The sequence below is a fragment of the Erpetoichthys calabaricus genome, chromosome 9, assembly GCF_900747795.2.
Source record: "Erpetoichthys calabaricus chromosome 9, fErpCal1.3, whole genome shotgun sequence".
NCBI classification, from domain to species: Eukaryota; Metazoa; Chordata; class Cladistia; order Polypteriformes; family Polypteridae; genus Erpetoichthys; species Erpetoichthys calabaricus.
Window position 1 is genome coordinate 113,888,189 of NC_041402.2, and position 16,130 is coordinate 113,904,318.

General features: G+C 43.8%; 1 protein-coding gene across 4 annotated transcripts in view; it reads left to right on the top strand.

The window, feature by feature from the left end:
• The window catches only part of LOC114658054 (uncharacterized), a 107,281-nt gene that overhangs the window by 41,447 nt on the left and 49,704 nt on the right, over positions 1 to 16,130 (top strand). For all 4 annotated transcript variants that reach the window (XR_003717299.2, XR_003717298.2, XR_003717300.2 and 1 more), the window contains exon 2: positions 1,794 to 1,889. Coding sequence is in view for 1 of the 4 variants with exons in the window: in XM_028810076.2 (XP_028665909.1) it covers positions 1,824 to 1,889 (66 nt within the window). In the remaining 3 variants the exon portion in view is untranslated. The remainder of the gene's footprint in view (positions 1 to 1,793; positions 1,890 to 16,130) is intronic.

Consider the following 16,130-nt stretch of genomic DNA (forward strand, 5'->3'; position numbering starts at 1 on the left):
GAGGGGAAACCTGCTTGGGGGATCCGGAACAGAACCCATGTGGACCACAACGAATTTGCACCCCTGCCTCGGAGTCCCAGTTTCACATTGAGGAGCTAACTCCGGAAAAACCTGGTGCGCAGCAGCAGGCTCCATGAGGTGATGAGGGGGTCTGCAAAGAGACGCAGGGGAAGGGCAGTGTGCTTTTGCTAATCCTCTGGCCTTTTCGCAAACAAAGATGTGAGTTCCAAAATCTGCTAATTACACCTTTTGGTAAAATTTAGTGAACACGTGATTGTGACTTTTCATGCAGTTGGTCATGCGCCGAAAATATGTTTGAGCTTCAAAACCTGCTAATTGCAACAGTGTAGCGCAATAGTTTTAGGGATTTAGTTTCAAAATCTGCTTACAGACCCAGATTTTCCTATTTATCTCCAAAATTTATCTTTTGTACCTAGCTGATTTTCGAACTGAGCTCTTCAAATGGGAGAAGCGCTAATTAACAGTCACAAGGTTGCCTCTTTATTTGATTTTGGCAGTAACATTTCCATTGTTGCTCACCTTCTAGTGTTGCCACGACAGTGGCTTAAAATTAAGACCCGTGTAACCTGCATTCATGGGGATATCCGATCATACAAGTCCGCCGTCTGCTACATCTGCCAGAACGGAGTTCTGAGAAAAATGGTGGTGGAGGTCCTCGAGGATCCTCCCTTCCACATGATTTTAGGTAGAGATTGGGCTGACAGAAACCAAGGTATAACACTCGCTGATCCCCCAAAAACACTAGGTCTTGTCATGGACGCTGATACCATGTCCTCAGCTACCTCCACGCCGCGTTCACAGCTAGAGGAGGGTCAGAATTTGGTCTCTGACAGTGACGTGGAAATGGCTGGGCCATCGCAGCATGACACATCATCTTCAAGCGCTGCTCTGGCTCGGACTGAAACCATGCCCCTTGAGTTTGGATTTGATCCTCTCAGCTGTCTGCAGTTTCAATTTTGGCAGACCCTGGCTTCATTTAAAAGCAATGAAACGATGACTCCCTTAAATTTGCAAAAAATGGAGTTGTCTTAATAGATGGCCGATGCACAATAAATCCCATGCCACAAGGTCCCCACTTTGTGTTAAACAATGACTTTTTGTGTCAGGTGGCAGAACATGAGGGGGAGATGAGGTCCCTGTTGTTAGTTCCACTGACTTACTGGCAACAAGTCTGGCTCATACCCACCTCCTGGGAGCCCATCTTGGCCCCAAAAAAACTTTAGAGTAGATCAAGCTCAGATTTTTTTTTGGTCTGTGATTAATGAGGAGGTCAGCCGCTTTTGCATGTCCTATCTGGTATGTCAATTGTGGCAGACTCCTAGGAGGGACCGTGCTCCTTTAATACCCTTAATAGATGTCCCCATTGAGTGAATTGGGGTTGACCTGGTGGAACCCCTAGAACCCTTGGCCAGAGATCATAAATATATAATGGTCCTGGTAGATTGCGGCACCCGATATCCTGAAGCTGCTCCCTTGTGCTCAGCTACATCCAAGGTTATTGCACGGGAATTGCTAGGGGTCTTTGAGCAAGCCGGCATCCCTAAATCAATGGACCCCTTTTACCTCAGAGACATTCTGGGAGACAGCTATTTTACTGAAAATAAAACTTTTATGAGAGAGCCATGCCCTTGACAAATCTTACAAAGAAGGGGAAACCTAATCACGTAGTACGGGATGATGTTACAGACGTTGCATTTAGTGACCTTAAGCAGGCCATTACATCAGCTCCTATTTTGAAAGTACCTGATTTTTCTTTGCCTTTCATTCTCCAGACGGATGCTTCAGACACAGGTCTTGGTGCCATGCTGAGCCAGAGAGTCGATGGAGTGGAACATCCTGAGCCGGAAACTGTTGGACCAGGAGACCAGGTATACGGCAGAGGAAGTGGGAAGCTTTGGCGATTAAATGGGTGATTACTCAGCTGAGGTACTACCTCTTGAGTCATGAGTTCACCCTGGTGACTGATTATGTACCGTTACAGTGGATGACGTTGCACAGGGATTTGAATCCATGAGTCACAATGTGGTTTTTAGACCTACGGGGTTGTGGAGGTGGTGCCGTGTCACACATGTGCGACTAGAAGGGAGTTGAGTGGACTAAGTGAAAGTAATTACCCGCCAGGCAAGGGGGTGCCAGGGTGCACTAAACCTATTTCTGTTACCTCTGCAGGCCAAATATGGGAAAACCTACCTGATTCAACATCACTTCCAGTTCATGCACCCAGACTGACATCACTTCCAGGTGCCCAGGCTGCCTTTCGGCTTATAAAGAAAACTCTTCAGTTCAGTCCAGGACTCAAAACAGTGCACATGAGTGCTATTTCAAAACCCTTTTGCAGCCAGGAACAATATATGGGTGGCTGGCCCAAATCTTTTTGTGTGTGTCAAGACTGTTCATTTCACACTTTCTAAATGCCTTTTAGCATTCTTCATACCTTAATTGTTTCTGTCATGTGTTTGTGCTTGTCAAGTTTTTGTGTTGTACAGTGCATCCGGAAAGTATTCACAAAATCCACATTTTGTTATGTTACAGCCTTATTCCAAAATGGATTAAATTCATTTTTTTTCCTCAGAATTCTACACACAACACCCCATAATGACAACGTGAAAAAAGTTCACTTGAGATTTTTGGAAATTTATTAAAAATAAAAAAATTGAGAAAGCACATGTACACAAGTATTCACAGCCTTTGCCATGAAGCTCAAAATTGAGCTCAGGTGCATCCTGTTTCCCCTGATCATCCTTGAGATGTTTCTGCAGCTTAATTGGAGTCCACCTGTGGTAAATTCAGTTGCTTGGACATGATTTGGAAAGGCACACACCTATCAATATATGGTCCTACAGTTGACAGTTCATGTCAGAGCACAAGCTAAGCATGAAGTCAAAGGAATTGTCTGTAGACCTCCGAGACAGGATTGTCTCGAGGCACAAATCTGGGGGAAGGTTACAGAAAAATTTCTGCTGCTTTGAAGGTCCCAGTAAGCACAGTGGCCTCCATCATCTGTAAGTGGAAGAAGTTCAAAACCACCAGGACTCTTCCTAGAGCTGGCCGGCCATCTAAACTGAGCGATCGGGGGAGAAGGGCCTTAGTCAGGGAGGTGACCAAGAACCCAATGGTCACTCTGTCAGAGTCCATAGGTCCTCTGTGGAGAGAGGAGAACCTTCCAGAAGGACAACCATCTCTGCAGCAATCCACCAATCAGGCCTGTATGGTAGAGTGGCCAGACGGAAACCACTCCTTAGTAAAAGGCACATGGCAGCCCGCCTGGAGTTTGCCAAAAGGCACCTGAAGGACTCTCAGACCATGGGAAAGAAAATTCTCTGGTCTGATGAGACAAAGATTGAACTCTTTGGTGTGAATGCCAGGCGTCACGTTTGGAGGAAACCAAGCACTGCTCATCACCAGGCCAATACCATCCCTACAGTGAAGCATGGTGGTGGCAGCATCATGCTGTGGGGATGTTTTTCAGCAGCATGGACTGGGAGACTAGTCAGGATAAAGGGAAAGATGACTGCAGCAATGTACAGAGACATCCTGGATGAAAACCTGCTCCAGAGTGCTCTTGACCTCAGACTGGGGCGACGGTTCATCTTTCAGCAGGACAACGACCCTAAGCACACAGCCAAGATATCAAAGGAGTGGCTTCAGGACAACTCTGTGAGTGTCCCTGAGTGGCCCAGCCAGAGCCCAGACTTGAATCCGATTGAACATCTCTGGAGAGATCTTAAAATGGCTGTGTACCGACGCTTCCCATCCAACCTGATGGAGATTGAGAGGTGCTGCAAAGAGGAATGGGCGAAACTGGCCAAGGATAGGTGTGCCAAGCTTGTGGCATCATATTCAAAAAGACTTGAGACTGTAATTGCTGCCAAACGTGCATCGACAAAGTATTGAGCAAAGGCTGTGAATACTTATGTACATGTGATTCCTCAGTTTTTTTATTTTTAATAAATTTGTAAAAACCTCAAGTAAACTTTTTTCACATCATTATGGGGTGTTGTGTGTAGCATTCTGAGGAAAAAAATGAATTTAATGCATTTTGGAATAAGGCTGTAACATAACAAAATGTGGAAAAAGTGATGCACTGTGAATACTTTCCGGATGCACTGTATGTCTTTTATAGATTTTTTTCACCTTTTTTTTAGCTTTTATTTTTTTACTAAGAAGTTCTCTTATATTTCTTATAGCTTCTAAATTTTGGATGAACCTGTGCGTGATGATGTGTTCGTGGCAGTGTGCAAGTTTTTTAGTTAAAAAAAACATTAAATGCGTGCGGTAGCGTAGCCGAGTAGCTCCAGGGTGTTGATGGGGAAATTGCCTGGTCATACAGTGTGCAGATCCACTCATTTGACTTGGTTTCCTCATTAGTGCTATGGGGTTCGTAATTAAGGCACCTACACCCACTGGAGTATAAAAAATCCTGAGAAAGATGGGGAGGAGGGGGGGCTAATAAAAAAAAAAATGGGAGTCCGGAGGTTAAGAAGAAAGGAAGAGTGTTAGGATTGTGACAGAGCCAGTATTGCTGAGAGGAAGCAATTGGTCAGGGATAATGCCACTTATGGAGCAGTGGCGCTCTGGGGGTAGGGTCACTCTTCATGAGCATCTACTGGAAGCAGGAGTGACCAACTGCTCAAGAAGATCCCATGGACCCTGAGGGATAGCGGTGCTAAAAGCAAGCAGGGCTTGTGGTATCCCAATAGATGCAGAGGGATGGCACTGGTCACATAAGCCAGATAATGGTGACTGGTTCTCCTTTTGCTGAGCAGACCTTAGAGAGTGAGCAGAAGAGCCATTGTTTTGGATGGATGCACTGAGGCTCACGATTTTTTTAAATTAACTCATCCTGATTTTATTTTAATCATTTATTTTAACCTATTTATGGAGAGATTGTTTTTTGGTAAGTTAACCTGCACATAACACTGTTTTTATTTTGGATTATTTATTTATATAAAAAAGATTATAAATATCAATGTCCTAGGTTCAAGTGGAATATGCCAGTTTAATGCAACCCAGGGATCACACTGTTCCATTGTACATAAAGAAACTGCTTCACTGCTCCTTATCTCACTCCACATTTAAACACTTATCCCACTACATCTTTATTATACAATTTATTTTTGTATAGCCCGAAATCGCACAAGGAGTGCTACAATGGGCTTTAACAGGCACTGTCTTTTGACAGCCCCCCAGCCTTGATTCACTAAAAAAACAAGAAAAAACTCCATAAAAAAACCTTTGTAGAGAAAAAAATTGAAGAAATCTCAGGAAAGGCAATCTAAAAAGAGACCCCTTTTCAGGTAGTTTAGGCATACAGTGGGTGTCAAAACAACAAGGGGTAAATACAATACAATGCACAGAATAGAACACAAGTAATCCTCAATACAATACGATAGTACAATAGCAATATTACAAGTATAGAGCAAAATGCAAGAGTAGAGGATATCACATAATACTATTCAGATTTGTTCAGAGTTCTAGAGACCTCGGCCATCAAGCTGCTTTCCCCCTACTGGCCATTCCAGACCTGAGTCAGTGGTGGGCTGGACAATATGATGACAGGACCCTTCTACTTGACAATTCCAGTGCACCTCCTTCAGAGATTACTTTTCTTTAGGCAGACAGACAACTCGGCAGTAGGGCAATGGCACCAAGTGCCACATTTGAGTACCAAGAAGAGAAACAGAATAGTTGAGGGTTAGTAACAAATTATAACTATCATTACTGACTAACAACAAAGATGCAGTATGCACAGTTAATCAGCAGCTCTAATCTGGGTATGCTAAACTGAAGTAGTGAGTCTTCAGCCAGGATTTGAAAGCTGAGACTAAAGGGGCATCTCTAATAGAAGCAGGCAGAACATTCCATAGTTTAGCGGCCCTGTAACTAAAAGCTAGACTTCCCACTGTTTTTTTTATTAATTCTTGGAATCATAAGCAGACCAGCATCTTGAGATCTTAATGTGCGCTCTTGTTTGTAAGATATGATGGCCATTTAAGATTTAATATGTTAAAAGTAGGATTTTGAAATCTCCCCTAAACTCTACCTGGAGCCGGTGTAAGGATTTAAGAACTGGAGTTATGTGTTTGTAATTTTCCATTCTTGTAATAATTCTTACAGCAGCATTTTGGATTAACTGGAAGCTGTATAAAAAACAATTTGAACTTCCAGTGAATAGAGCATTACAGTAGTCAATCCTACAATCCTACTAGAAATACATGCATGAATCAATTTCTCAGTGTAAGAGCCATTTCCTAGTTATATAAGATTCATAAATGTTTTACTAAATGACAGTGCATAACCTATGGGAGGTTCCTATAACCCCCATAAGTAGAATTGAATTGGTATATTCTAGCCATTTCTAACAGCTCTGACTAAACATTATTCTCAGTTAGTGATCAGCCTTGCCATGTGTAAGGTGTAGAGGGCACATGTTTTTAAACCGTGCCTATGTGCCTCTCGTGCCTTTTGAGTGTGTGAAGTAACATACAAGACAAAAGCATTTAATTTAAGTGCTGCGCCGTACGCTTAAAGCGTACAGAAGTAGTTAAGAATCTTTAAGTATAGAAGAAGAAGTTAAGAATCTTTAAGTATAGAAGAAGAAGTAAAGACCTTTTAAGTACAGAAATAACTAAAGTTCCTCAAGAAAAGCTAAGTTTAGAGAAGATACTGTACATTTTTTCTTTTTTTGCCTTTTATTCTATGTGTGTAACAACTTTTTTCTTTATTCTTGTGTGGATTATTTGCTTTTAATTTTCACTAAATATTTTTAAAACAAACTTTTGGACTAACAGATTTCTTTCGGCACGCGTTTTACCTGTGCTTGAACTCGCCTTATACTTCGGCGGCTACACGCTGTATCCTACATATTTAGAAAACACCTTCATTTCTCAACATTTTTAAGATGGAAGAAACATGTTTTGGACAATTTTGTAATGTGCAGTCTAAATGAGATCCTGGGTATGACGTTAAACTGCATCCGGCCCTGCAAGCGGTCCTCCAACTTGCAGGGAAATCATGGGGGCTGGTGGCAGAATTGGCACTCCAGCCACTGTAAAAAAGCTTCAGAAAGCTCCAAGACTACAGAAAGGCCCATAGGAAGGCTGCTCGCATCATGAAGGTGATGGGAGAAAGCCCTCAGGAGCCCCATCCCCGGAAGACTCGAAACCATTGGAGAGCCAATAGGGTCAGGTCTTTTGGGGATTGGAACTGGTGTGGTGCTGAGGCATCACCCGCTGCACGGCAGCACTCGGGTCCCAATTTGAGGCGGCCCATACGGGTGGGCGCATGGAACGTCTTGTTTCTCCAGCAAGATGATTATCTTCCTCTGCTGGCGGAAGAGCTGCGTAAACTCCGCATTTCAGTGGCAGCAGTCTCTGAGGTGCACAGACCAGGGACTGGCCAGATCTCTGTAGGAGGATACGCCTTTTTTTGGTCTGGTCGGTTTGATGGCTGTCATATTCGGGGAGTAGCTGTTGCTGTAGCGGATTGGCTTCTTCCGATGGTGTCAGATGTCACTCCTTTCAACGAGCGTATTATGAGACTCAGATTACGGCACTCCCTGGGAACCTTGTCTGTTGTCTCAGTGTATGCTCCGATCGCAGTGAGTGATGTCTCGGCGAGGGAGACATTTTATTCACAGCTTCACTCGATGGTTGATGGGTGCCCATGAGGTGACACTCCTCTGGTCATGGATGACTTCAATGCAGCCAGTGGCACTGACAGGGCTAGCAATGAGGATTGTCTCAGTCCCCATGGGTCTGGCAACCATGGTGAAAGTGGCTCCATGTTCCTTGACTTGGCAAAATGTCAGGGGCTGTGAATCGCTGGATCCTGGCACCAGCACCCTGAGCCGCATTGTCGGACTTGGTACTCCAATACTGGTGGTGCGGTGAAGGAGATCGATCACATCCTCGTGGGCAGACGCTGGAGGCTCTTGCAAAACTGCAGGGTCTACAGAAGTGCCCAGTTTGTGAATTATGACCACAGACTTGTTGCTACTCTTAATATCCAGCTTAGGTCCATTAGGTTACCACCTACTAGGAAAATGAGCCTGGACTTGGCCAGACTCCAAGACCAGGCTGTTTCTAATGAGTTTGCCTGCAGTTTGTGTGAGGAACTTTCAGATTTGGGTATGACTGCCGATCCTAATGTGATGTGGGAGATCTTCCGTGACAAGACCCTGAAGGTTGCTGAGGGTTGTGTTGGTGTTACCGGTGTTCCCAGAAGGAGGTGTTTCATCTCGCAGGGCACCCTGGATATCATTGAGAGAAGTCGCAGCGCACAATGGCAACTCTGGTGTGTACCAGGAACTGAGAAGGACAGCTGCGAGGGCTCTGAGGGTAGATAAAGAGGCGTTTGTTAGAGGAATCTGTGAGCAAGTGACACACCATCTGTGGACCAGCGACCCATGTACAGCTTACAGAGGAATCGAAGCATTATACACATCTGAATCTGTTCCTCAGAAAGTTGCAGTCAGGGCAGCTGATGGAAAGGTCCTTATGGATGACACTACAGTTGTGACCCACTGGGCTGGCTACTTTGAGCAGTTGTTCAAAGCTGATCCTCCAGCTAGGATGTTGGATATCTCTGGGTCCACGGTTCTTGAGGCTGGTGCTCCAATTAGCTGTGAACCCCCCAATCTCAATGAGATTGCACAGGTGGTGAACCAGCTAAGGGGGAGAAAGGCTGCAGGGATCTGTGGTATCCGGAGTGAACTTCTCCAGGCTGGTGGTAAGGCTGTCCTCCTGGCATTGCAAGCAATCTTTGCTTCCATTTGGGAGACTGGCATCATCCCAACTGACTGGAAAATGGGACTTGTCGTCCCTACCTGGAAAGGGAAGGGTGATCGCCTGGATTGCAGCAACTACAGGGGGATAACACTGCTCTTGGTGCCGGGTAAGGTCCTTGCTAGGGTCGTCCTCAATAGGATTCGTGATCACTTGCTCACCTACCAGCGACTGGAACAGTCTGGTTTTACGCCTAAGAAGTCTACCATCAACCGCATCCTGGCACTGAGGGTTCTCATGGAGCACAACCGCGAATATCAGCAGAGTTTCTTTGCAGCCTTTGTCGATTTTCGCAAAGCCTTCGACTCAGTTGATCAAGCTGCCCTGTAAGACATCCTGAGGGTTCGCGGGATCCCCTCGAGGCTGCTGGCTATCATGGCCGGCCTGTACACAGGTACTGTGAGCGCTGTGCAGAGTGGAGGCAGAACCTCTGCATTTTTCCCAGTTGATTCTGGGGTTCGTCAGGGTGTGTTCTTGCTCCTACTCTGTTCAGTGCTTGAATGGACTGGGTGTTGGGCAAGGTCATGGGGTCCAGCAGCTGTGGGGCATCTGTTGGTGAAGAAAGATTCATGGATCTTGACTTTGCTGACGATGCTATGATCTTCACGGAGTCAATGGAGGCTCTGATTGGGGCGCTCAAGAGACTGAGTGAGGAGTCTGAGTGTCTGGGCTTGTGAGTGTCCTGGATAAAAACCAAGATCCAGGCCTTTAATGACCTCTTGGGCACAGCCATCAGCAGTGTATCTGTTTGCGGAGAGAATGTGGACCTTGTCGAGAGGTTTACTTACCTTGGCAGTGACATTCATGTCTCTGGTGACTCTTCCTATGAAGTCAGTAGACGGATTGGAAGAGCATGGGGGATCATGAGGTCATTGGAAAGGAGTGTGTGGCATTCCCGATATCTATGCAAAATGACGAAAGTCCAAGTCTTTAGAGTCCTAGTGCTTCCTGTCTTGCTATATGGTTGCGAGATATGGATGCTATCCAGTGACCTGAGACAAAGACTGGACTCCTTTGCTACTGTGTCTCTCTGGAAAATCCTTGGCTACCATTGGTTTGACTTTGTGTCAAATGTGTGGTTGCTCATGGAGTCCCAAATGAGGCACATTACTTGCATTGTGAGGGAGCGTCAGTTACGGCACTATGGCCATGTGGCACGTTTCCCAGAGGGTGATCCAGCTCGTAAGATCCTCATTGTTTGGGACCGAGTGGCTGGACCAGGCCAAGGAGTCGCCCACGTAACACCTGGCTGTGGCAGATAGAGGGTCATTTCCGGAGGGTGGGACTGGACCGCGTGTCTGCCTGGGGGGTTGCCAACCGGGATCCCGAGTTGTTTCATTGTGTAGTGGGTACAGCAATGCACTGTACCAGTGCATGCTCCCCGACTTGACTTGACTTGACTCTAAATGATATGCTAGAGTCAAAGATAATGCCTAGATTTCAGGCTGATTCAGAAATTAATGGTGATTTCAGCTGAGTTAAATAATGACAATATATTCTTGCGATCAGCATCATTCCCTCCAATAATTAGCATCTCTGTTTTGTCAGTGTTTAAAGACAAGTAGTTCTCATTAATCCACTACTTTAATTCGTAGAAACTTCATTTGGTCTAAAAGATAGGTGTACTGGGTGTCATTTGTGTACAAGTGAAAATTAACATTATTTTCTAATGACAGATACCAGTGGAAACATGCAAAGTGAAAACAGTAAAGGTCCCAGTACTGAGCCTTGCAGGACACCATATCTCACTGTTGGGTATAATGATGGAGTACTGTCAGAACATTTTTGTACATATTGGAATTGATTTGATAAATAAGATCTACACCAGGCAACGCCCAATGTCATTTTCCAGCCTGTGTAGTTAAATAGAATAGTCAATGGTGACAAATGCTGCACTTAAATCTAACAACATAATTACAGTGGAGTTTTCTTCATCAGAGGATATCAGAATGTAGTTTACAGTGCGTGTTAGTGCCTTTCTGTACTTTGACCAGTGCAGAAGCCATATTGGAATTTCTCAAATAATTTGTGATGCGTAAGGAGTGACTGAAGCTGAAAGGCGTCTACTTTTTCAAGTATTTTAGAGAGAGAGGGTAAATTTAATACGGGTCTATAATTATTAAGAATGTGTGGGTCTAGTTCAGACTTTTTAAGTAATGGTTTGATGACTGACACTTTTAGTGCGTCAGGTACTGTGCATTGCAATAATGAACTATTGATAATGCTAAGAATAGGTACTGAAAGAACATCCATTTCACTTTTCACTAATTTTGTTGGCACCGGAATTAGGGAACAAATAGTAGGACTCATTTTAGAAATTAAAGTTAAGACTTCCTGTTCTGTTACAGGATTAAAATTTCTAAAGTGTTGAATGCAAGGTGTGACAGGGTCTACCAAGCTAGTATGCGGTTTGCACTGTAATGCTGAGATCTGGGATCTTATATTTTTAATTTTTTTATTAAAGAAGTTCATAAAGTCTGTACTGCTAATACATGTTGGTATTTTGCACTGTAGATTTGAATTCCTATTTGTTAATTTAGCCACTGTTCTAAACAGTACATGAGGATTATTATTATTGTTATCTATTATTTTAGAATAGTAGAATGATCAGGCTTTAAAGAGAGCTTTTTTATATTTTTTAACACTCTCCATGTAATTTGAAAGACCTGCAGGTTTGTTGTTCTCCATCTGTGTTCCAGTTTTTAAAAAAGCTTGAATGCTCTCATTGAACCATGGTGAGTTTGGCAGGACCAAATCAAATGTTATTAAGTTGTGATCAGAAATAACTTCATTTAATGGAGTAATATTTAAATATTGAATTTCAACTTTGTAAATTATAATTTAGTCTAATGTGTGGTTATGATTATGAGTTGGACCTTTGACAATCTGACAAAATCCTATTGAATTTAAAAAATAAGTAAAACATTTGCAGTTTCCACATCAATGTGTACATTAAAATCCCCCATCAACACTACGTGATCAGAATTTATAGACAAATCAGATAAAAGGTTGCCAAAGTCTGTCATGAAGGATGAATAAGGCCCTGGTGCTCTGTAGATTAGCACTGTAATTGTGTTGGAATCTGTTTTAATATGTAAGATGAATGGCTCAAAGGATGTGAAGTTGTGTCAATTTTTAAAAGTAATTTGCATTTTGTCACATCTTCCAACGCCCCTTCCTTGACCAGTATCTCTAGATTTATGAATGAACATTTTATTAGGCACTCTTTCAGGCCACAATGAAATGTATTACATTAATGTTACTAATTCTTTATGGTTCAATTACCTCTACCCTCAAATTCCATCATGATTATTACAAAATTTTAAATCTAGATCGGCTTCCCTCATTGGTGCTTTGACATTATTAAAAACAGTATTAAAAACAGGCAATGGTTACACCTAAAAACTTATGTTCTTGTATTCCACTCCTTGTCATGTTATCTCAGTTAATATTTGGATAATTGAAATCCCCCTAAAATGTGCCTTTTTAACATTATTATTAAGATGCATATTAAAATTATTGTCTGTATTAAGTGATCTATAACACACTCCTAAGTCCCGGTCATTATTGAATTCAGGTATCCTCACTGTGACGGTTGAAATTCTGTTGGGGTACTTGCAGCAGGACTTGGAAAATTATTAGCACTCAGCACCATTCACTTTTGGTGAATTATGGGGATCTTCTTGCTAGCATGAACTCAGTAGAGCTCCACAGGAATGCTAAAATGCACATGTGAGACCATCAGAATTTTTCATTTAGAGTTGTGTTTTTCAAACTACTGAACTGCAGAGGAACAAGAGGAGAGAGGATCAGGTAAAAGCGCTGGCTATATATATATATACATTGTAAAGTTTCTAAACTATTTTTGTACTCCCCAATGGAATGACATGCCAAAGAGCGTCCTGAAGTGCGATCGCCGCGTCTGTGGAAGACAGACTATCAGTTGCTGGGGCAACCACAGACTCCCAGTACCGTAGAGACTCGCAGCAAAAGCAAATCTGAGTCAATTGTGTTCGCGCTATAAGTGCCTGTCATTGATGGGTGATGCAAGTAACATTATAAATGCAGGGAGCAGTATTACCTGGCCACAACCCTGCCTGATTGCTGTGTCTGTGTATAGGAGATCCCGCTACAATAAATAACCGTATTGTTCCTGTTTTCAATTGGAATAAAGTTGGTTTTGCTAAAGTACTGAGCCTCAGCCTCGTGTTGTTGGGTGTAAGACAGGAACTCATTGAGTTTACTAAAAATGTGCCTGAGTCGTTTCAATCAATATCAATATAATCTGACTTTAAATTTATATATTCAGGAATGAGGTTATACTGTATATTCCAATGCTGACTTTATATATATTTTGTAGATAGATAGATAGATAGATAGATAGATAGATAGATAGATAGATAGATAGATAGATAGATAGATAGATAGATAGATAGATAGATAGATAGATAGATAGATAGATATTAATCCCAAGGGGAAATTCACATTCTACAGCAGCAGCATACTGATACAATAAACAATATTAAATTAAAGATTGATAATAATGCAGGTAAAAAACAGACAATAACTTTGTATAATGTTAAATGTTAACGTTTACCTTCCGGGTGGAATTGAAGAGTCGCGTAGTTTGGGGGAGGAACGATCTTCTCAGTCTGTCAGTGAAGCAGGACAGTGACAGCAGTCTGTCGCTGAAACTGCTCCTCTGTCTAGAGATGACACTGTTTAGTGGATGCAGTGGATTCTCCATAATTGATAGGAGCCTGCTGAGCGCCCGTCGCTCTGCCACAGATGTCAAACTGTCTAGCTCCATGCCAACAATAGAGCCTGCCTTCCTCACCAGTTTGTCCAGGCGTGAGGCGTCTTTCTTCTTAATGCTACCTCCCCAGCACACCACTGCGTAGAAGAGGGCGCTCGCCACAACCGTCTGATAGAACATCTGCAGCATCTTATTGCAGATGTTGAAGGATGCCAGCCTTCTAAGGAAGTATAACCGGCTCTGTCCTTTCTTACACAGAGCATCAGTATTGGCAGTCCAGTCTAATTTATCATCCAGCTGCACTCCCAGGTATTTATAGGTCTGCACCATCTGCACACAGTCACCTCTGATGATCACGGGGTCCATGAGGGGTCTGGGCCTCCTAAAATCCATCACCAGCTCCTTGGTTTTGCTGGTGTTCAGGTGTAGGTGGTTTGAGTCGTACCATTTAACAAAGTTATTGATTAGGTCCCTATACTCCTCCTCCTGCCCACTCCTGATGCAGCTCACGATTGCAGTGTCATCAGCGAACTTTTGCATGTGGCAGGACTCCGAGTTGTGTTGGAAGTCCGATGTATATAGGCTGAACAGGATCTGAGAAAGTACAGTCCCTTGTGGTGCTCCTGTGTTGCTGACCACAATGTCAGACGTGCAGTTCCCAAGACGCACATACTGAGGTCTGTCTTTAAGATAGTCCATGATCCATGCCACCAGGTATGACTCTGCTCCCATCTCTGTCAGCTTGGCCCTAAGGAGCAGAGGTTGGATTGTGTTGAAGGCGCTAGAGAAGTCTAGAAACATAATTCTTACAGCACCACTGTCTCTGTCCAAGTGAGAGAGGGATCGATGTAGCATATAGATGATGGCATCCTCCGCTCCCACCTTCTCCTGATATGCAAACTGCAGAGGGTCGAGGGCGTGTTGAACCTGTGGCCTCAGGTGGTAAAGCATCAGACTCTCCATGGTCTTCATCACATGTGATGTCAGAGCAACAGGCCGGAAGTCATTCAGCTCACTAGGACGTGATACCTTTGGGACCGGGGTGATGCAAGATGTTTTCCAAAGCCTCGGGACTCTCCCCTGTTCCAGGCTCAGGTTGAAGATGCGCTGTAGAGGACCCCCCAGCTCCGATGCACAGACCTTCAGCAGTCATGGCGATACTCCATCTGGACCCGCTGCTTTGCTGGCACAAAGTCTCCTCAGCTCTCTGCTCACTTGCGCTGTTGTAATTATGGGTGGGGATGTCTCTCCTATGCTGGTATCAGCAGAAGGATGTGTGGAGGGTGCAGTACTCCGAGGTGAGAGTGAGAGTGGGTTAGGGTGGTCAAACCGGTTAAAGAAGTTGTTCATTTCGTTTGCTCTTTTCACGTCTCTCTCGATGGTGGTACCCTGCTTCGAGCTGCAGCCAGTGATGATCTTCATCCCATCCCACACTTCCTTCATGCTGTTATTCTGCAACTTCTGCTCCAGTTTTCTCCTGTACTGCTCCTTCACCGCCCTGAGCTGGACTCGGAGTTCCTTCTGCACGCGCTTGAGCTCATGCTGATCACCATCTTTAAAAGCCCTTTTCTTCTGGTTCAAAAGGCCCTTGATGTCACTTGTAATCCATGGCTTGTTGTTAGCATAGCAGTGTACAGTTCTTACTGGAACTACAATGTCCATACAGAAGTTGATGTAGTCAGTAGTGCAGTCAACAACTTCCTCAATGTTCTCACTATGTGATCCCTGCAGGATATCCCAGTCTGTAGTTCCAAAACATTCTCTCAGAGCATTCTCAGCCTCCGGGGTCCACTTCCTGAATGATCGTGTGGTTGCAGGTAGGACCCTTACTTTTGGTTTGTAGTGAGGCTGAAGCAGAACCAGGTTATGATCTGTGTGTGTTCCAAATAACGATTTATTATTTCCACTCTAAAACTCCACTTCATTCCCAGATAATCAATCAAGGCATGAGCTGGGAGAAGTTCGTGCACGTTCTAAGTCGGTGGGGGGATGGAATAGCCGGCTGCTTGCAGCTTGTGTTTATCAGCACATTTAGATGACAAAAGACGCTGGTGGAGACGTGCGAATGGATTTAAGAAGCGATTTAAGGTGGGCTCTGGTAATTCTAGTGTTAAGTAGCACGATGTGCATAGGACAGAGTCCAAAACAGAACTGATCACAAGAGACAAAGATGGAGGCTTTAAAGCCCCATATAGGAAGTGATGTCATCAAAAGGGCCGGAATCAGAAGTGATGTTGTCCGAACTGGAAGTGATGTCAGCAAAGGGGCTGGCACTGTAAGTGATGTTTTCTGAGGTGCTGGAACCTTGCAGGATTTCCCAGGAAAGGTCTGTAAGGAACTGAGAAAGACAGTCAGTGCATTCCACTGCCCCCTGGTCAGATGTTTTGTTACAATTACTGAGGCCCTTTAGCTGCCTCCTACTCGCTTGTGTGTGACAACACACATATATATATATTCATAATCATAACCACACATTAAATTCAAAATGTAAACATTACTCCATTAAATGAAGTTATTTCCAATCACTACTTAATTACGTTTGATTTGGTTCTACCTTTACCAATACA